We start from the raw sequence: 23,207 nt of genomic DNA on the forward strand, positions 1-23,207 counted from the left end.
CGCGCCAGTAGGGGTCGCTGTAGCGAGTGCTGACTCGCGTTCCACAGCAGTATTTCATTCCTCATCCTCTCACGGACTGACTGACTCACACACGCGCTGATGCTCAATGATGGCGGATAGTGCGAGTGAGAGCGACACGGACGGGGCCACCCCTCATTGCTCCTCATCCTCGTCCTCCTCCATTCTCATCTCTTCCTTCCGTCTAGAGGAGTTGTCGAACCGCCTGGCATCTTTACAGCAAGAGAATAAAGTGTTGAAGATCGAGCTCGAGACGTTTAAACTGAAGTGTAAAGCTCTGCAGGAGGAGAACAGAGACTTGCGCAAAGCCAGTGTCACCATAGTGAGTCATCCACAACTGTCTTTCTTTACAATTAATACTTATTTACCTGAATGAATGTGGAGGCAAACACTAACCATAACTAGTTCAAACATCTAGTGTATTATTGAACTCATTTGCAGTTGCTGTTACGCTACATTTACGCTTCACTAAAGCTAATGTGCTAATGATTAGCTTTTATTGTCCTCTGTTTTCCGTTATGCCATGTTCATTTTAAAAAATAATTTAGTAAACAAACACCCTTTAGTCCTCTTTTATTGACTCTGCTGAAGTTTTGGTTGTGGTTAGAGTCTACGAAACTGTCAGTTAGCGTTAAACGTCAATCTTAGTTAAGCTAAGCAGTTAATTCGGGACAGTAACGTTAATTACTCTGGGAATATCAGCCTTATTTTCATAACTCACTTGGTTTAAACGAATGTCTATAGTAATAATTTGCAAAAGTAGTATAAAATACATGGTTCATTGAAACTTGGTCATATTTTTAAGTGACACAACAGTGAAGTGCAGTAGAATGATCCAATAGGAGCACGATCGTTAACTCCCATAATTAAAATAATACTCGATATTGTTATAAAAATGTGGCTAGTTAATGTTAGTGAGCAGGTAATGCGTCATCTGCCCTCTTAGCAGCTTGTTTATGATTTGACCATCAATATACAGTTAAAACCTGTAAAGCAACGTTTATTTATTTTGTAATGGAACAATTTATTGAAACTTTAGACAAATTATTAAACAATCTTAAAGGTTTTCATATGTGTTTTATGTTTGGTATTGATTGTAGTACTCCTTAAAAAGGAAAGAAATAATGAAAGAAGAGAAGAACCAGATGCGGGCTTCTTCAACAGTACTTCACCATGAAGCGCATCTCGAAGGTTCTCTCTTTAAGTGTGCGCGCCGACGCGAGCACGTACATTCGTAGGCGTGACTAATCACATACGTCACGCATTCAATTAATATTACTTAAACCAAAACAACTGAAAACTCAACTCGCATACAAAACCCAGTAAAAACTTGTCAGTGTATCATCATATCTGATACATCAGGCTTTATGGCTCATCTATGATTTAGTGATAAATGTGGAACTCGTACTCGAGAGGAAAAACACGTCAATTTTATTCAAAGCCCCAAACTGAGCAGAGATATGCAATTTGTTGTGTGCAGATGTTATTTATTTGGTCCAAAAGATGAAATTCTGATAGCTTGCACTGTAAATCAATGAGTTCTTTATAATAGTTTAGCAGACTAATATCAGTTGTCAATTGTCACTCTATATCTCTCAAAATAAAATGTCTTATTATTTTATGATCAAAGCTCTGTAGTTTTATTTCTGTGGGGCAAAACATATAATGCAATGCAATACGATGATTGAGAGATGTCCAAAAGACATTCCTCAAAAGCCAGATTCACATTTTAACATAATGTTTCTTTAAAAAGAATGGATGGATAATAATCAAGTTAAACTAAGCTGCTTCAGTAAATATTCAGCTTCAAATTCAACTAGCAACAATATTAAAGTTATTCTTCCGTTTGAATTTAATAACTTGACTGCAAAAAACCCACACATTTTAGCATTATACTTAAGGCCTTTTAAGTATAAACTATCAATCAGACGACAGAGGGCATGTAGTAGATTGTGTGCAGCAGGTTTATCAGCAAAGTTTTGATCATAATAGTTTAGACGAGGCCTTATTTGCATATCAGATACTGTAGGCATAGGGTTTAACATAAATCTAGCATGTAGTACACTGAGTACGTAATGTAAACCATTATATATTAATGATGGATTGTTTAACCTGTGAGGATGATGAAATATTGATGATAGTACAGTACAATCTGTCATCAGTTTGATTTGGTTGCTTGTTAATATTTGATAATCATCTGACAGTTGTTCTTGTGTGTTGTGAGAACATGTTTGTGTACATTTAAAAGTGAGAAAGCGGTTGGTCTCAGATTGAGCGGGTTTCTCAGGTTTATTTCATCCTTATTTTATCTACGTGACTTCTTCATCATTCACTTCCCATTCTCTCAGGATTACGGTCTGCAGATGTCTACATAGTAACACCTATATGTAGAAATACATTTTCTGTCAGACTTTCAGTTCCTTATATATAACTCGCATGGGTTTTGGAGCACATTGCGATAATGAACTTGACTTGTCTCTATAAATTATAACCAAATGAACTGACTTTGATTTATCTTCATTCATGATGTTGTCTGCTGTCCCAAGCCCAGCATTTACTGCCTCCTTTCTCTAAATTATTGCAGCTGCATTTGGAAACAAACTTCATGCTTTTAGGTCTTTCGTGCTGCATTCATTAGTGAGAGAGGCCACTTTCTTAAATTCTTATATGCTTGTAAAAGCTGATTCAATGGTTGTGGTTTACCTACAAGAAGTGGTGCCTTATGATTTTCCTGGCTGGTTCAGCATGATCCAGCACCATATCTCATCTCAAGTGTCACACATTTAAGCAATTCTTCATAACATACAAATAAATGATATGACTCCTAACAGCTTGCGCCAGCACAAACCTTATGGCATTAAAAAAAAAAGTCGCACAAAATTAACGATGAAAAGCCATGAACACAATTTTTGTGCAATATTTTTTTTTATTTTTTTTTTATGCATTTGTAGGAGTTTCCCTTTCAGATGCAACAATTATTGGAGGAGAGTATACTATAGGGTTAGGGTTTGGATTGGGGTTTGATTTAGAGTTAATCGCATGTAAGTATGCATAATACTATAGTAACTATGTAACATGTAACAAGGACACTAAAATAAAGTGTTACCATGAGAACACTATAGAATGTTGAAATATTTTTTTCTAGTTATATTCTGAAAGACATATTTTCATGTCATTTTTATTTGTCCACATTCCTAAAACATGATTTGAGGTTTGCGGTAGTTAATTTACTGGTATTTACCCCATTATTTAATCCCCAAAACAGCATGTCTTAACCCATTTTGCACTTAACATGTAAGGGTTAATGCCCGACGAGGTGTCCATTGTCAGGTATTAATGGACGACGGCGAGGTGTGAACTAGGGCTGGGCGATTTGGCCTAAAATCAAAATCTCGATTAATTGAACATTTTAACTCGATTACGATTAATGAACGATTATTTTATTTATTTTAAATTTTTTTGCCCTCATGGTTCACTGGCAAGTTTTTTTACAGTAAATATGCTCACATATTACAAGTGAGAGATATTTGAATGAAGGGTGCATTACTTGATTTTAAAATAATTGAAGGAAACACACACTATCTACTATCTATGATTATTTATTGAACATCAATGTTAAACAACTTAAATTAAAGCACACATTGCCTAAAACGAACAGTCACTTTGTTCTTATAAAAAAATAAAAATAAATAACTTGCACTTTTGGAAACAAAATAAATTACTTTCAATGTTTTTCTTATTAAAAGTAGAAAATAAGCAGTATCTCTTCAAAATAAAATAACTCTTGTATATCCTGTAAATAATATTTTAAACAGTGCATTTCTTGCATATACTGAAAACAAATATTTTAATGTGCAATGTATCAATGTAAACAACAGATTGTTGTAATGAAAATACACTGTTGCATGAGGTAATCTTAGCGATCTTGTTATGTCACTATATGAACATGAATTTACTCTAAGTTCTTACTAAGAAACACAAGCATGTTAACCTTTTCAGGTTTCAGGCAGGACCTGAGGCATGTAACAATGTTTCCGCCCGAACTGAAAACCCGTTCTGATGGGGAGCTAGTAGCTGGTATGCAGAGATACCTTTTTGCCACCTTACTTAGATTGGGAAAGTGTACATGATGCTTCCTCCACCAGTCCAGTGGATTTGCCTCACTATCCAGCATGGGGGACACCAAATAGCTGGTCATCTCTGCTTCTAGCGATTGCTGAAGTGACAGAGTGGGTGTAGCTGAAGGTATTGCCTCACTCCCTTTAAAAAAGCTTCCTAATGACCTCTTTTGCTTTTTTGCTGCTGCTGATGAAGTTGTTGGTTCTGCAGTCTCTGTAATCTGACTTTCTCTGCAGACTTCAGCTTCTGACATCTTCTCCATCTCTGTTTTCACTTTCTCCTGAATGGTGGGGACATTGTGAGCAGAAATATAGGTAGCTTTAAATCTGGGATCAACAAAACTGGCTGTGTCCAGTAGCTCTTCTGTGATTGGATCTGAGTACTTCTCCTTAAGGTACCTGAGGATGCTGGTTTTGATAGTTTTAGTCAGCTCCACATCATCTTCCTCCTCAGCAAGCACTCGAGAATTGAGGATGTGCAGTACAGGCTTTACAAATGAAATGGTCACATACTCTTCCCCTGATAGGGCGTCTGTGAACTCCATCAAGGGGGAGAGAGCCTTGCTGACAGCCTCCAAGACATCCAGGTCAGCCCACGATGGAACAAGGTGCCTGGATTTTTTGTCTTCAGAAAGGACCTGTGTAATAGCTTTCCTTTGTTCAAGGACTCTTGCAATCATCATTTGCATCGATCCCCATCTGGTAACACATGCTGTTTTTAGCTTGTGTTGTGGCAGGTTCAGTTCTTGTTGCACCTTCATTAACGCCTTCTTTTTTTTCCAGCTATAAGAAAAAGCACTGACTATGTTTTTGCACACCCTCACTGCACGTGTCACACGTTGATCTTTCAATCCATTTTCTGAAACACACAAAAATAAATATTTTTTTTATTATTATTGACGATATTTTATTTATACCTAAAGCTTTAACAGTACCAAAATTAATGAGCCTCTTATATTTCTTAAATAATATCAGATTAACAACACATTTTTACAACACAATGATTTTTACTTTAATGATGTAGTGTTTTGTTACATTGTAATGTGAACTTAACATTGTAACACTGTAATATCAAGCATATTGTAACATTTATATAGGTGCTTTATAAACAAATTTAGCTTAGCCAGAATATAGTAAACGCCAGATATGCCCAATTAGATAACATCCCAATGCTATTATATTTAATTAAGCTGACGTGTACTTACCAATTGCAAGGTGTAGTCGGTGTCCAAAACACTGCTGCCGTATCCATCCATTAAGCGCGGCAGCTTTGACAACATTTGCACCGTTGTCTGTCGTAATGGCTGAAAGTTTTTCTTCCGCGAGGTCCCATTCAGAAAGCATATCTTTCAGACCTTGAGCAATCATATCTGCCGTGTGATCGCTTGGAAAATATGCCGTCTCAAGGCATCTCTGGTGCAGCTTCCAATCGTCGTCAATGTAGTGCAAAGTAAGGCTCAAGAATGGGTCCATCGTCCTACTTGACCAGAGATCAGATGTGGCTGCAAAGTGTTGAACATTTTTCAGTTCAGCAGCTACATTTTTACAACATGTCTTGTACATGTCTGGCAGCGCAGTTTTAGAAAAATGTGATCGCGATGGCACAGTGTATCTTCTGTCGAGAGTTTTAACGAGGTGTTTAAACCCGCTTCGCTCCACTGTAGCCAAGGGAGTCATATCCTTTGCGATGTAATAACAAATAGCGTCAGTTATTTCTTTCCATCTTCTAGAACTCTTCTCATACTGTGTGGCATTTGTGAACGCTTGTGTTAAAGACATCTGCTTTGCGGAGGCACTTGTTGCTGGGCGCTTGTCAGTCTCTTTTTTTTTTTTTTTTTGAGCCATGCACTGTTCATATTCAGTACCGTGATTGTGCTCCAAGTGTTGGAACAAATTGGTGGTGTTACCTTTGGACGTCGAAACTGTTTTTCTACAGTGTCTACATCTGACTTCATTTTGTTCGATGTCATCCTTACTGAAGCCAAAATGTGTCCAAATGACAGAGACTGCGTTTTCTTTGGTACAAGCTGCTCTTGTTGCTCAGTTGTCTCAGTGATTAAGCTCTCCATGCTCAACATGTCGGCGGAATAACGTAATAATGTAAGGGAGCGGGGTCACGTGACTCCACACGCGGTAGTGTTTTAAAGGGAAAGTAATCGAAATAATCGACCTGGGAAAATTTGATCGATTATAGGTTCTTAATGTCGATTTCGATTACTTTTCGATCAATCGCCCAGCCCTAGTGTGAACTGTCCGACGCGCAGCGAAGTCCATTAATACCTGACAATGGACACCTCGAAGGGCATTAACCCGCTTATACCATGGTCACTTGCCAAATAACACATTTTTAAAACATTAGTTTATATTTGAATTAGTTTTACAATCGAAATCTAAAGTTTTTACAAACAATAACTTGGTTCCCTGGTTACACCTGACGGTTTATTTACTTACTGTCCTCTATCATTTTTTAATGGACACCTTGCAGCCAATCAGAATCGAGTATTCACCCAGACCATGGTATAAGCTGTGATCGAAGAGAATGTTCTCCACTCCTGTTCATTTATTTGGAATGCCGGAGGAAGAGGTTTAAAGGGGGGGTGAAATGCTCATTTTCACTCAATCTCCTGTTAATCTTGAGTAGCTATAGAGTAATATTGCATCCTTCATATCTCCAAAAAGTCTTTTGTTTTATTATATTTTTAATTGAAAGATAGGCTGTACCGAGTCTTTCCGGAAAAAAACGAGCGGCTAGGGGCGGGCCGTGTGGGCGGAGCTAAAGCTGTGCTTACCCGCCTAGCTAACAACACACAGAGACATTTGTTCAACAGTTTTACTCACCGTTCCTACGCACGGCGCGAACCTTTATCATTGCGACTGCTCGATCCTTAAGCATTAGACGATCTGCAAATCCGTCGATCTGGGCTTTGTTTATAAAACAATCATCGTCGAAATGCAGGGAACACCAGTCTTACACAACTCCGTTTATGCTCAGGAAAACAAACTCCATCCACGGGTCCCTTAACGCTGGGTTCTTTGGGAATCTGTGCAGGGTTGTCTTGCCCTGGCAACCAAAAACACACTTCTTTGGTGACACTGACTTCCCAAAAGCCGGGCAGGGCGCTTTGATGGCGAACTGCTTTCGCTCGCTTGCTCTAGTCTACGAGTGTGCGCGCGCCCGCGATCTTACCGGAGAAGTGCCCTTAGGACCCATATTAGGAAATTCCGCTCTATCTTACGTAAGACAGAGCCATACTCGAAAGAAACTTTCCGAAACTTGTGACAAACCGGAAGGAGTATTTTTGGAACAAAAATACTCCTTCAAACGTACAACTTAGTTTTTGAAACTTTGTCCATGTTTAGCATGGGAATCCAACTCTTTACCAGTGTAAAAAACTCAGTATGCATGAAATAGCATTTCACCCCCCCTTTAATGAACATAACCACGTTATTTTTTTATTTGGCGCATCTGTGTTGTTCATAGATTACCTGCACCTGATTATCATCGGCTCTGCTTGTTTGCGAGACTATATTCGTTTGTGCTGCTCCTGGTAGATTATCATTATGGAAATGAACTGCTGCATCTGTGTTCTTTAATTTGTACATTCAGTCGATCAGCCGCAGAACTTTACACTCCAATCTGCACTTGTATGTGATTGCGGTCTCAGACTAATTTGCCCTGTTTAGAAAATCTGTTCCTAAATGTTTTACAAATAAGTTTAATTATTAGCATGTTAATAAGTTGTTGATGTATGAAAACTATTAAAATGCTTTTCTGGTAACCATTCTTGAGCCAATTGTTCATCATTGTCTGCACAATGGCACAAAAATGAATCAAATACTAGAAATATTAATGGCAAAAATTAATCAAAAGGGTCACCACATTTGTTCAAAGTCAGCCCTTCATTATCAATTTTCCAACCATTTATTACCATTATATATGTGTCATATGCTTGCAAAGTGAAGGTATGGGTTTGTCTCCAAGATAAAGGTTTTGTGTTGTCATGATACTGGAATTTCTGACTTTGATACGATACCTTAAAAAATATCGATATTCGATACACTGGATAGTCCTCGTTGTAAAAATTAAACACAGAATAATTCTTACAATTAAAGTTACAAAAGTTATTCAGTCAAGAGCAGTAAGTTATTTTCTTGTCTTTTGTTTTTTGAGTAACATGACTGACAGCAGCAGGAATATTAGACTGCTGTCACTTTAAGAGCTTATGCACGGACTGATACACAATGTTCCTTTCTAATCTATTTACGTTCCAAATTTTTTGACTACACTAATAAGGTTAATGTAACCACTATTATGAGTTACTGATGTATTTTCAGTTGCTGTAGACTAACATTGTTGCGCTTTCTAAACCATCTTTTTTTTAGCAAGCGAGAGCAGAACAAGAAGAAGAGTTCATCAGTAACACCCTGTTCAAGAAGATTCAAGCCCTGCAGAAAGAGAAAGAAACACTAGCAGTCAACTATGAGAAGGAAGAGGAGTTCCTCACCAATGAGCTTTCTCGAAAACTCATGCAAGTAAGTGTTCGGCTGGCGTTAGATGTGTCTGAGATTTGCTTGCTTGCTGAAGAAGCACTGAAGAAATGGCTGCTAACATAGATTAGATTTGATGCATTTACCAGAGCATTGCATGTTTCTCAAGATTTAGTGCAAATTTAGTGCACATAATAAGTAGAATAAGATGATTTCCACCATCGTGTGCAGATCTCGATGGTAAATCTCTTGCAGTGTTGTTTGAAAACTGCTTTATCAGCACCCTTGACCAAGCCTTCTGGACTCATTTAAACACTGGTGATGGATGGCCGTTTCCGAGCTCACCTAATTAGGAAATAACTTCCTCAAAAGGCCCTTTCCAGTTCCACCACACTCTTGAGGTTCATCCGCCTTAGAGGTAGTGATTCATGCCCTTTTGGGGAACTGTTTCAGCAGTGCCGTTTTTAAGGAACTTCTTATGGCTTAAAGAGTCACGGGAAATCTGTTTGTCCTCAATTTCCTGTGTAACAAGTGAGAAAGAGGCAGAAATGGAGTTGGGAAGAGAGCTGCAGAGAAGCATATTGTCACCTGTGACTGCATATTTTCTCATTTTATCAATGTTGAAAACAGTTGTGCTGCTTCATATTATTTTGAGGAAACTGACATAATTTTAAAAGATTGATGAATAGAGAGCAGCATTTATGTGAAATAGAAATCTTTTGTAATGTTATGTCTTTACTGTCACTTTTGATCAGTTTAATGCATCCTTTCTGAACAAAATAATTTCCTTTGCATATAAAATAATTGCATTTAAAAAACATCAAAAAAAATTTAAATAAAAAGTTACCAAAATATAATTAGAACCCAGAATTGGAAAGATAATAAGAACCATTAAAGTCCCTTTTATTCCTGTCCCTTTCAATTATAATAAGGAGAAATATGAGACTTTAGTCTGGCACACACTATTTTCATAGTTTTCTCAGTTTAAAGTCTATTTTCTCCATGTCTTGCTCAGTTACAACATGAGAAAGCTGAACTGGAGCAGCACTTAGAACAGGAACAAGAGTTTCAAGTGAACAAACTGATGAAGAAGATCAAGAAGCTGGAGAACGACACAATCTCCAAACAGCTCACCTTAGAACAGGTAATCACTGAATTTTGCTTAGTGGTCCCAACATAGTTTTTTCAATTTTGGCATATATTTGAACTTTTTGTGTTCTTTTAGCTCAGACGTGAGAAGATCGACTTGGAAAACACTTTAGAGCAAGAACAAGAAGCTCTTGTGAATCGGCTATGGAAACGCATGGACAAACTGGAAGCAGAAAAAAGGTCAGTGCTATTCTGTTGCCAGTAACACTGCCACGGCTCACCTCAGAAATATAAACACTACCTTGTAACTGAGAACATGGTGAAGCCACTTTGAATATTTAAAGTGCCCTACATGCATTTGCTGAACACCGGCTTTTGTGTTAAATAGGTTTATTGTTTATTTATATTGTTTATATATATTGTGTATCTGTACATTTTCTGGCCTGAATTTTAGTGGTTAGATTAAATGAAAGAGAATGAGAGGTCTGTTTTGTTCCACCCCTGCAGGATTCTTCAGGAGAAGCTTGACCAGCCTGTTTCTGCTCCTCCATCCCCGAGAGCCATCTCTATGGAGATTGACTCCCCTGAGAATATGATGCAACACATCACATTCCTCAAGAGTGAGGTTGAGCGTCTGAAGAAGAACCTCCGCACTTCAGAACTACAGCGTAAGTTCCAGTACTGCATTAGCCTGGAAATCCAGACCCAAATCTGAAAGATTAATGCTCTGGCATCGACTAATGAAAATCGGCCAGCTCGAGGGGCGGCACCAAGCATGCATTTGAAAATCTCACTGCACGCAATTGGATAACACTACGACCAATCACAACAATAAACCCCATACGCTTAGCTACCAGCGGAGCTAACTGGTAGTCGTAGATTAGACTCTTGCCGTATCCGGTCGGCAAAACAGCAAAAACGTCCTTCTTGCAAAGGAAGGATTCGAGCGCCGTCTTCTGTTCCTCTTTTAGATAAAAAGCCAAGTCTAACTCGTTCATTGTAGCGGCCAAAGCCATTTCAAACAACTGGTGTTCATCCATAGCCATCTTGCAATGTTTACTAATGACTTTGACGTCACTGCGCTGTCGTCATCTGTTTAGCTCCCCTCTGGCCCGCCTATATCAGATAACCCGATGTCATTGGTGCAGCTCGGATACAAGGGCATATTTAATGAGCATCATCACTCGACGCCAGAGTGACTCGCTGAGCAAATTCAATTTGTGCCCTCGTGAGAACTCTGGATTTCCAGGGTAGTACTGCATTAGATCTACCGACAATATGAAATAAATTTTTTGCCTATTTACTTAAAAAACGTTAATGGCTTACATCAGATTCATTCTCTAATGAATATTCTAAAGAAAATGTTTGTCTTTGTAATCTTTCATCAAAATTTGAAGGGACACTATGTAACTTTTGGTCCTGTAGCGGTTAAAAGAAAAAAACTGCGCTTTACAGAAGAACATTGTTTTGGTCGTGCTACGGCTCTGCATGATTGTATGGATGAATATGGTTCTTTAAATGAGATCATACTGCTCATTGAAACATTCACTACTAGGCTTAAGAGATATAACCAGATTAGATGGAAAGGATCTAAAGCTGACTAGATGATGATGTTACTGTAGCTATACCCATCAATAGACACCGTACTATTGAAAATAAATTCCAGCACAGCTCTACAACAACCTACTGAAATGATCCTTCACGATAGATGATGCTTTACAATGAACTCAATGTAGAGAGCTACATATGGCAATTTATCTGTTCAAAATACCTTGGGCTACTCATCTGTTGAGTGATAAATACCATCATCTCCACGTTGCATTTACAACATTTCAAATCCTTCAGTTCTCCTCATAGGGCTGTGCAATTAATTGAATTTCAATTTCGATTTTTGCTCCCAACGATCACCAAAATAGTATAATCGAGTAAAAACGATTATTTTGCCATTTTCTGTTTTAAAAGAACGCTCTTATTTTGTCTTGTGTTCTGAATGACGCGCGCGCACATCCGCCCTTCCCGATGCCGTAAACTCTCTCAGCTTGAATGTTTAAACTGATAAGACTTAAAAAGAAGTGAAAATGATAAACTTTAGTTACGATGCAATGCTGGCCCGATTGTACAAGTGACAATTCCATCATGTCCCGACTCATAAACGCGAAAGTGTAGTTTCGACGCTTGCTTTGTCCAGCGCATTTTGAGAGGCAGAGAGAGAGAGAGAAGACGCAGCGCCGCTGAACACTCACGCGGTTTGTGAAATTGCGTCTTGGAGAAAGTTTTAAAATTATTGATTTGATTTTATAATCTGTGTGGATTCAAAGTGAATCAATGTTTGTGGGGAATTTCCCGCATTATAAGTGGTAGACCTGCGGGAATTATTAAAATAGTCATTGAAGTAGGCTATTATCTGTTACATTATTTATTTGAATAGGTCACAAAGTACAATCAATGTTCACATTTCGATTTTTAAGAATTGTTGAAAGGTGTCTTTGGTAACACTTTACAATAAGGTTCATTAATTAGCATTATAACTAACTTACCTTTGTTAAAATTTAACTAATAATGAACAATAATTCTACAGCATCTTAGTTAATATTAATTTCACCATTTACCAATACGTTATTAAAATGAAAGGTTGTATTTGTTAACATTAGTTAATGCACTGTAAACTAACATGAACAAACAATGAACAGCTGTATTTTTATTAACTAGCATTAAACAAGATTAATAAATACTGTAACAAATGTTTTTCTCATTGTTAGTTCATGTTAGTTAATACATTAACTAATGTTAACTAATTAACATTATTGTAAAGTGTTACCGTGTCTTTTTAATAAATGCAACACGTTCCCAGTCATGTGAAATAATCGTGTTACATAATCGTGATTTCAATATTGACCAAAATAATCGTGATTATGATTTTTCCCATAATCGAGCAGCCCTATCTCCTCATCTCCGAAAGCCAAGCCAATCTTTATTCTCGTTTTATCACGAGCTGTGTCACATTCTCTTTTTGCCAGCAGACTCTCCTCTGTTTTCTGTTTTTGTTTAAACGGGTGATTCCCCGGAGATTGGAGACTTAGCTGCTCCGTGTCAACCTTTCTCGCTCGTTGTGACGACTAACCTGTTTTTTATCTACCTTTATTTGTCACTCCCACACCATACACGCGTCAAAGTAGCCAGAGCAACATATATATATATATATATATATATATATATATATATATATATATATATATATATATATATATATATATATATATATATATATAGACACTTAAGCTTACACTTGCCATAGTGAATCAGGCTGAGACAAAACACGTCTTGGAAGAAAGATTCATTATATATTGAGTATTTAACTTTAAACTTTGAACAAAAAAACAAAAAAAGTTTCATTGTGTACCTTTTAATATCTTGTGCTGTCTCAGAAACATTGTTCCTTTTCATAAAAAGTCAGGTTTTTTTTAATTAAGAAATTAATACTTCTATTCAGCAAGGATGCATTAAATTGATCAAAAGTAGCGTTAAGACATTTGTAATGTTACAAAAGATTTCTAGGACAAATAAATGCTGTTCATTCTATTCATTAAAGATTCCTGAAATTATTTTTGTGTAAACCATGTAAATGTTTCTTGAGCACCAAATCGGCATATTAGAATGGTTTATGTGACACTGATAACTGGATTAATGGCTGCTGAAAATTGCTTTGGTGAGCATAAAAGACTTATTTCAACAACAATTTTTAAATCTAATCAAACCCAAACTTTTGAACGGGAGTGAGTATGTAATAAAATACTTAAAGCAAAGAATGTGTCCATTGGGATATGGTGAACTTGACCTCCACATCCTCGAATCCTGTTTTCACCATTGTAACTACGTGATTTTTTTTCATGCCATTACTTTTCATGGCAACTAGATGGCAGTATGTGCATTAACAACAAGGACACATTATTCTGCTGAAATACTCTATCACCCTGTCCTCCAGGGCACGCTTGATGAGGACCTGTGGTCTCATGGCTCTTGCGCGTGTTTGTGAAGTAGTGAGTGCAAAGGCCCCCCCATTTTATTTTTATGGTTCATAAATTCCAAGTCTTCAACCCAGCAGTCCATCACCTGTAGTCCTGTCATGGTGTCACAAGTTATGTTGATACGTTATCACAAAACATTTTCATAGTTTCAGAAAAATTAGATAACGCTACCTTCATCTATGTGTATGTGATTAATGAATGTCAGACTGTTGTAAAGTAAGAACAAATGCTCTGGCCCGATACAGTCAGCAAGTGACAGTTCCATCAACTGGTCTAAAACTTTCTCACATGGTCACATGCTTTTTGTCATGTTGACCTCATTTGATTTTCTCATGGTTCTTTATGTGGACCAATGCACTGTTACCGTATGACTTTACCATAAAGATAAGCTCAGATTATTGCTGTGTGTGTGTTTACAGATACAGAGAAAAGGGCTCAGTACATAGAAGAAGAGCGCCACATGCGGGAGGAGAACGTCCGCCTGCAGAGGAAGCTCCAGAGGGAGGTGGAGCGCAGGGAGGCGCTGTGCCGGCAGCTCTCTGAGAGTGAGTCCAGCCTGGAGATGGACGATGAGAGGTACAAGCAGCCCAAAGTATCACATGTAACACTAGGGGTGTGCGATATGTATCATCTACAATAATATCGTAACTGTTGTTTTAACAATGTTCAAGTTCAATTTATTTGTCAATTCTTACTCTATGTACAGAACATAAAGAGGATTGAAATTCCGTTTCCCTCAGACCCATGGTGTTAAAATCCCCAACACAACACTAGACAATTATTAAAAATTATATCTAAAATCGTTATAAGTATAATAGCAGCAATTTTTAAAGTGTCTAGTGCATTGTGTTCGTATGTATGTATCTATGTGTGTGCGCATGTTTGTATGAATGATGATCTGCTTTTATGTCATTTTTCCTTTTTTATTCAGAATATTCACAAATGTGTTAGCTATGGCATGAAATATCTGATATTCCGATTGTCAAATACATGCAAGTGGAAGTATATTGTTGTTTAAACACCTTTATAACGATCGCGTTAGTTGAGCTGTATGCGCGATGGGCGCCGCCGTGTTAGTTTGTGCCGCAGACGCAGTTCATAGAATCGGATCTGTTGGATTTACAACCTCTGTTTACAACACGTGAATTCATCCACTTCTCCCGAAATACTTAAAAGTAAGTGGCTGGTGAACTGGGAATAGAATAGAGTAAACATTGAAGTTACTTACACAATGTGTATCTGATATAAATAAAACGTGTCGAATTATAATGGAAAGGATTATTATTACCTCTTCCATAGACATCAGTGTGTATTTTACAAACTCTAAATGTATTGTTTTTTTAGTACTTACGTAGTCATATCGTATTGTATCGATATCGAGATATCTGGCATGAAAATCGAGATATGAAATTTTGTCCATATCGTTCAGCCCTAATGTGTGTGTGTATGCATGCTTGTATGTATGCGTGTGTATATACATGTGTGCATATCCATTTACTATTATGACAGAGTCAAAGTTCAGTGCAAAGAGCGAAGTGTTAAAAAGGCAGGAGGAAGAGAGTTCAATTTCCTGACGGCCTGGTGGATAAAACTTTTTGTCAGTCTAGTGGTTCGGGCCTGCAGGCTCCGAAACCTCCTCCCAGATGGCAAAAGTCTAAAAAAGCTTTCTTCAGTTTGCGGAGGAAATAAAGGCGCTGTTGGGCCTTCTTAGCCAGTGGTGCGGTGTTAGTAGACCAGGAGAGGTCCTCTGTTATGTGCACACCCAGGAACTTGGTGCTGCTTACTCTCTCCACAGCAGCACCATTGACGGTCAAAGAAGGATGCTGGGTATGAGCTCTCCGAAAGTCCACAACAATCTCCTTTGTTTTCTCTACGTTTAAACAGAGATTGTTTTCACTGCATCACCTGGCCAGTTGGCACACTTCATTTCTGTAGTTTGTCTCATCATTGTTGTTGATGAGACCCACCACAGTTGTATCATCCGCAAACTTAATAAAACGATTTGTGCTGTACATTGGTGAACAGTCATGGGTTAGCAGAGTAAAAAGCAGGGGGCTAAGAACACATCCCTGGGTAGCCCCTGTGTTCAATATGATGGTGCTAGATGTGTTTTTACCAACCCGAACTGCCTGTGGTCTTCCAGTAAGAAAGTCCAACAACCAGTTGCACAAAGTTGTTTAGGCCAAGCTGGTCCAGTTTCTGTATTAACTGCTGTGGAATGATAGTATTAAAAGCCGAGCTAAAATCTATAAAAAGCATTCTCACATAAGAGTTCTTTGTTTCCAAGTGAGAGAGGGCTGAATGAAGAGCAGTAGAAACTGCATAATCGACGGATCGGTTGGCCCAATATGCGAACTGGAAAGGATCCAGGGAAGCTGACATTATTAAGCTTTGGAAGTATGGCTGTGACGGTTTCAGTTGTTTTTTTTTTTCACTGCGGTGGTAACGGATGTATATACAGTATCTCACAAAAGTGAGTACACCCCTCACATTTCGGCAACCATTTTAGTATATCTTCTCAGAGGACAAAACTATAGAAATGAAAATTGGATATATTTTAGAGTAGTCAATGTGCTGCTTGTATAGTAGTACAGATTTACTGTCCTCTGAAAATAACTCGACACACAGCCATTATTGTCAAAAGTGAGTACTCCCTAAGTGAACATGTCAAAACTGTGTCCAAAGTGGCAATATGTTGAGTGAGCACCATTGTTATCTAGCACTGCCTTAATCCTCCTGGGCATGGAGTTTACCAGAAGTGCACAGGCTGATGCTGGGACCCTCTTCCACTCCTCCATAATGACATCACGGAGCTGCTGGATGTTAGACACATGGTGTGTCTCCGCCTTCCACTTGAGGACGCCCCACAGGTGCTCAATAGGGTTCAGGTCTGGAGAAATACTTGGCCACTCCATCACCTTCACCTTCAGCTTCCTCAGCAAGGCAGTTGTCATCTTGGCGGTGTGTTTGGGGTCATTATCATGCTGATTGGCCCAGTTTCTGAAGGGAGGGCATCATGTTCTGCTTCAAAATGTCACAGTACATGTTGGAATCCATGTTTCCCTCAATGAAGCGCAGCTCCCCAAGACCAGCAGCTCTCATGCAGCCCCAGACGATGATGCTCTCACCACCATGCTCGACTGTAGGCAATACACAATTTTCTTGGTACTCCTCACCAGCGTGTCGCCACACATGCTGGACACCATCTGAGCCAAACAAGTTTATCTTAGTCTCATCAGACCACAGGTCATGGTTTCAGTAATTCATGGACAGGTTGTCTTCAGCAAACTGTTTGCAAGCTTTCTTGTGAGCCAGCTTCAGAAGAGGCTTCCTTCTGGGGCGACGGCCATGCAAACTGACTTGTTGCAGTGTGTGGTTTATGGTCTGAGCACTGACAAGCTGACCTTCTGCTTCTGCAGCCTCTAAAGCAATGCTGGCAGGACTCGTGCATCTGTTGTTTTTTTAAGCCAGCGTCTGCACCTGACGCACAGCACGAGGACTCGACTTCTTTGACTGACCCTTGCGAGGCCTGTTCCAAGTGGAACCCGTCTTGGAAAACCTCTGTATGACCCTGGCCTGCACTGTAACTCAGTTTCAGGGTGTTACCAATCTTCTTATAGCCTAGGTGAACTTTGTGGATAGCAACAATTCTAATTCTCAAATCCTGAGAGAGTTCTTTGCCCTGAGGTGCAATGTTGAACATCCAGTGGTCAGTATGAGAGAATTGTACTCAAAGCACAGATTTTAACTGCTCTAATACAAGATGCAACAATTTGTATGGTTCTGTCAAGCAGACAAAAATATGAACATGATGAGTAGGACATGTGGCTTTGCATGGTTAAACGACGTACACAGCTATTATCACTTAGGGTGTACTAACTTTTGTTGCCAGCTATTTTGACTAATGGCTGCAGGGCTCTACGCTAACTTTTTTCCCAAGGAATACATGTGCTCCTAAATGAAAAAATTGAGGAGCACACAAAGAAATATAGGAGCACAGTGAAAAAAGTTGATTAAACTGCTCAATTCCTGTGGATTAGTTTGGATCTTTTTATGAACTTTTTTCAAAGCATTAAAGTGGTAGTTGTGCAGTCTGTCAATTGAGGGAAAGAAATTTCTCAATTTCATCAAAAAGTTCTTCGTTTGTGTTCCGAAGATGAGTGAAAGTCTTACAGGTTTGGAACGACATGATGGAGACGTAGGGCTGGGCGATATATCGCATGACATTGTTATGCGCATCTCCTCAGTAAAGCCGGTTCCTTGATTAGTAGTAAATCGCCATCACCTGCTTTCAAATGAAGCGGCATTTACTACACAGAGCCGTAGTTCACTGACAAGCTGAGCCATATCGCATTATCGCAGGCGATACGTCCGCGATAATTAATGCCATTTGGCTCAGCTTGTCAGTGAGTTCAAAAATGAGTTTTTGTCGTCTTCCTGTCCTCAGTGTCGACTGTTTTGGTCGTAACTTCAGTTTCTGCACTTGGTCTTTTGGTGAGACCTAAACGTTGCTAATAAAATTGATACTCATTTGCAAGTATTTATAGTGTGCGGGAGTTCCTTGTTTTTGTTTTTTGTTTTTTTGCACTTGGTCTTTTGAGATGATGACTATAGGCTTCATACTGTGTTGCGTATCTAGCTCACTAAGTGTTTACTTGACTTTTTATTTTTATGGTGTAGAGGCCTGTTTACATCTGGTCACTTCATGTGTTTTCGCAAAACTGATATAAATCGGATCTTCTATTCCCGCGCTATATGCAGATTTAATGTAGGCCTATGCAGAGTTCACGTCACCAAAAGCAACAGATATGAGCAGCATTTTATTGATCATAAGCTCATTTCAAAATCAGCGATAGGAGAGCGCGACAGCAGCACTGGTAGCCTAATATCATTTCGTTTCTTTACTATTAATGAATATGATTGTGTGTTGAGCGTCTACGACTTACTTTCACTTTCATTTGCGGCAGTTTGCGTGTTGGCTTGATCAATAGATCGCTCATCTGTCGTGATGCGTGTTTGCAGTAGCGTCATCATATCTGGCTATTACATGACATATAGCCAATAACACGCTCACACGTTTATTTTTAGCACTGTTGGGAGGAGTCACTTGACTCTCTCACTTAAATCCAGCAGTTCCCGCACATTCCCACACTATTTCAGTGATTGGCTCATTGGTTGCAAATCGTCGCTCTCATTTGAATAAAGTTAAGAGCGGCATATATATATGTATAATATATATATATTAGGGCTTTCAACGTTAACAAGTTAACGCATGCGATAAATTCAAAATCCTTAACGCGGTAAAATAATTTATCACGAATAAATTACTGAAGCATGCAAAATTGCTTTATTAACGTAATTTATGTCGCGCAGTTACAGTTAGATGATCTTAAGTCGAGAGCATCTACAGTAGCGCAAGCACCTGAAGCCTTGGTAGGCGGACATTTCTATTCAAACCATTACGCTTCTCTGTTTGCGATCAGATCATTTTAAGCCGTTAAACTCTGGAAAAGTTTTCAGTCTAATGCGAATTCATTCAAACAGCACTAATGTAAAGAAAACCAGGCTGATTAAATCAGAGACGGCAGAGAGAATAGAGACTCAACGTTGCGTTTACAGTAAATTATTCATTACAGTGTGTGTTTCGCTTTAAAACTTGAGCGCTGTGTGATACAGACTGAACGGAATGTCAAAACATCCCACTGCTGTTTGGATAGATGATACACAAACTACATTTCTCAGCTGGATAAAACAAACCAGCGTCTTGCTACTGAAGTTTTGATGTTTGAGGATTGCAATAGAGGTCGACTGATAGTGGATTTTACCGATATTTAGGTTTGACCGTACATACCGATAACCGATTATTCAACCGGTATTTTTTTTTAAATGGATACTGGATTAAAAACAAACGTAACACTCCAAGTACAACAGTGCTGAACTGAGATGTGCTAAATTAAATAAATATATAAATATAAATATATATTAAAATGAGAACTACAGAACAAACTCTACAGAAAATTATTTAAACATTAAAATATTACTGGTCATATATGTGTTTCTTTAGCTATAACCTTGAAACATATGTAAATTTCATAGGTAACACTTTGCAAGTCCCATTTGTTAACAAGGATGTATTAGCTAGTTTTCATGAACTATGTGCATTATGCAATATTTGTTTTTACTGCATGTAGTAATATTTGAGCAATACAATTATACCTTGATCATTCATGTTAGTTCATAGTACATTACTAAGGTAATAACTTACAACTTAATAAAGCAACTTCGCTGGCTAATGAATGCATAAATGTGACCAGCTGGATATAAACTAATGGAAATAGATGGTAACAATTGCGACATAAAACATTTGGGTCAGGTTTTCGTGTGTTTTTGTCACATTGCTTTAATCGCTTGAGGTAGCAATATATATGAAACACATATTTGACCTGTAATATTTTAATGTTTAAATTATTTTCTGTAGAGTTTGTTCTGTAGAACTTCTCATTTTAATATATTCATATTTATATTTTTATGAATAGAATTCATAATGTTACAACTGCCGTGTGACACAGTTTCATATACCTGCCAATGCTGATTTTTAGACCCTGTTAGTAAATAATGGTAACACAAATAATATAAGAAAGTTAAATATTAAGTAAAATAAACAACAATATAAAACACTTGCCTGAAGAGCTAATGTGATCTTCCACTGGTGCAAGATAAAGGCTATATTTGAATTAAAAGGGTATTTTTTTTGTAGGTATTTTGTTCTTTATAAAATGTTTTTATAGGGCAGAGTGTTGTATGTGGAATGGTTGTTAATGTTTTTGTGGGTTGACATTGCAGCAGTTCTCTCATCCGAGACAAATTTCTCCTATAGGAGACAATAAACAGTACCTTGACCTTGATTTGATGTTGCACTGCATGAGACATGAGTGAAGATTTGGGAATAGAAACAAGAGATTCCATGTCCAGTGGATATTATTGCTCAATTCATGGAAGATCAGGTGACCAGATCTCAAAACGGAATACAAAGGCGACAAATGGCTTAAATTTATGGACTTCTGTACCTCTCTCATTTGGCACGAATCCAAATGTTTCCATGGTTGCGATGTAACATTTGATTGCTACCCTATTATTTGTTTTGTAAACAAAGCTTTGTGCTTCACTCGTGTCATAATATGTAATATATACGTAATGATGTATATATATAGGCTACGTAAAACATCATTCACATACAATCTGTTTTGGCATACCACCACTGCGGTGGGGGGCTGTCAAGATGACTGGCATAGCCCTAGCTGGGAGTCAACTGTCAACGACAGGCCTAAACCAACCAAGGTGCTTGCACAAAAACTCACATGATCAACAAAATCCAAGAAAATATTGAGAGATACTTTTTTTTTTTTTTTTTGCCAATATCGCACACCCTTATGTAACACCTACTGCTTCACTTAGATGCTCTATTTTACTGGTTTATTTTACTGGTTAATTTCACTGATGAACATTTTAACCTCCACCTATTGTTCTGCAGGTACTTCAATGAGATGTCCGCTCAAGGCCTACGTCCCCGTACCGTCTCCAGCCCCATTCCCTACAGCCCATCCCCGTCTTCCAGCAGACCCATTTCTCCAGGTACACCATATTTACTTGAAATAGTACTTCATACAGCTTTCCTAACTCGCCTGATCATTGGAATCTACTATAGAAAGTTGATTTTGAATATGGCTCTCACCGTTTCTATTGTTTTTTTATATATATATATATATATATATATATATATATATATATATATATATATATATATACACTGCTCAAAAAAATTAAAGGAACACTTTGAAAACACATCAGATCTCAATGGGGAAAAATATCATGCTGGATATCTATACTAATATGGACTGGGTAATGTGTTATGAACGAAAGGATGCCACATCGTTTGATGTAAATGAAAATGATCAACCTACAGAGGATTGAATTCAAAGACACCACGGAAATCTAAGTGAAAAAATGATGCAGCAGGCTTGTCAATTTTGCTGAAATTTCATTGCAGCAACTCAAAATGGTACTCAGTAGTTTGTATGGCCCCCACGTGCTTGTATGCATGCCTGACAACGTCGGGGCATGCTCCTAATGAGACGACGGATGGTGTCCTGGGGTATTTCCTCCCAGATCTGGACCAGCGCATCACTGAGCTCCTGGACAGTCTGAGGTGCAACCAGGTGATGTCAGATGGACCGAAACACAATGTCCCAGAGGTGTTCTATTGGATGTAGGTCAGGTGAGCGTGGTGGCCTTTCAATGGTATCATTCCTTCATCCTCCAGGAACTGCCTGCATGTTCTCGCCACATGAGGCTGGCCATTGTTGTGCACCAGGAGGAACCCAGGACCCACTGCACCAGTATAGGGTCTGACAATGGATCCAAGGATTTCATCCCCATACCTAATGGCAGTCAGGGTGCCATTGTCTAGCCTGCAGAGGTCTGTGCGTCCCTCCATGGATATGCCTCCACAGACCATCACTGACCCACCACCAAACCGGTCATGCTGAACGATGTTACAGGCAGCATAACATTCTCCACGGCTTCTCCAGACCCTTTCCTGTCTGTCACGTGCTCAGGGTGAACCTGCTCTCATTTGTGAAAACCACAGGGCACCAGTGGCGGACCTGCCAATTCTGGTGTTCAGTGGGAAATGCCAATCGAGCTCCCTGGTGCTGGGCAGTGAGCACAGGGCCCACTAGAGGACGTCGGGCCCTCAGGCCTCCCTCATGAAGTCTGTTTCTGATTGTTTGGTCAGAGACATTCACACCAGTGGCCTGCTGGAGGTCATTTTGAGCGCTCTGGCAGTGCTCATCATGTTCCTCCTCGCACAAAGGAGCAGATACCGGTCCTGCTGATGGGTTAAGGACCTTCTACGGCCCTGTCCAGCTCTCCTAGAGTAGCTGTCTGTCTTCTGGAATCTCCTCCATGCTCTTGAGACTGTGCTGGGAGACACAGCAAACCTTCTGGCAATGGCACGTATTGATGAGCCATCCTGAAGGAGCTGGACTGCCTGCGCAACCTCTGTAGGGTCCAGGTATCGCCTCATGCTACCAGTAGTGACACTGACCCTAGCCAAATGCAAAACTGGTGAAAAACAGTCCGAAAAGATGAGTAGGGAAAAAATGTCAGTGGCCTCCACCTGTAAAACTATTCCTGTTTTGGGGGTTGTCTCACTGTTACCCATCTAGTGCACCTGCTGTTAATGTCATTAACACTAAAGCAGCTGAAACTGATTACCAACCCCCTCTGTTACTTAACTGACCAGATCAATATCCCAGGAGTTTAACTGACTTTATGCTATTCTCTGAATAAAAAGTGTTCCCTTAATTTTTTTGAGCAGTATATATACATACATATATATATATTAGGGCTGTCAAATTTAGCGCGTTAATAATGCGTTAACGCAAAATCATATTAACGGCACAAATTT

General features: G+C 38.8%; 1 protein-coding gene across 2 annotated transcripts in view; it reads left to right on the top strand.

Annotated features, from left to right (window-relative positions):
* ccdc6b (coiled-coil domain containing 6b) overlaps positions 1-23,207 on the top strand; it is a 36,488-nt gene continuing 13,281 nt past the window's right edge. For both annotated transcript variants that reach the window (XM_081392659.1, XM_081392660.1), the window contains exons 1-7: positions 1-340; positions 8,520-8,669; positions 9,640-9,768; positions 9,850-9,953; positions 10,221-10,381; positions 14,158-14,314; positions 21,270-21,370. In XM_081392659.1, coding sequence (XP_081248785.1) covers positions 107-340; positions 8,520-8,669; positions 9,640-9,768; positions 9,850-9,953; positions 10,221-10,381; positions 14,158-14,314; positions 21,270-21,370 — 1,036 coding nt within the window. In that variant the 5' untranslated portion in view covers positions 1-106. The remainder of the gene's footprint in view (positions 341-8,519; positions 8,670-9,639; positions 9,769-9,849; positions 9,954-10,220; positions 10,382-14,157; positions 14,315-21,269; positions 21,371-23,207) is intronic.

The sequence above is a fragment of the Scardinius erythrophthalmus genome, assembly GCF_964197995.2.
Source record: "Scardinius erythrophthalmus genome assembly, chromosome: 18".
Classification (NCBI taxonomy): domain Eukaryota; kingdom Metazoa; phylum Chordata; class Actinopteri; order Cypriniformes; family Leuciscidae; genus Scardinius; species Scardinius erythrophthalmus.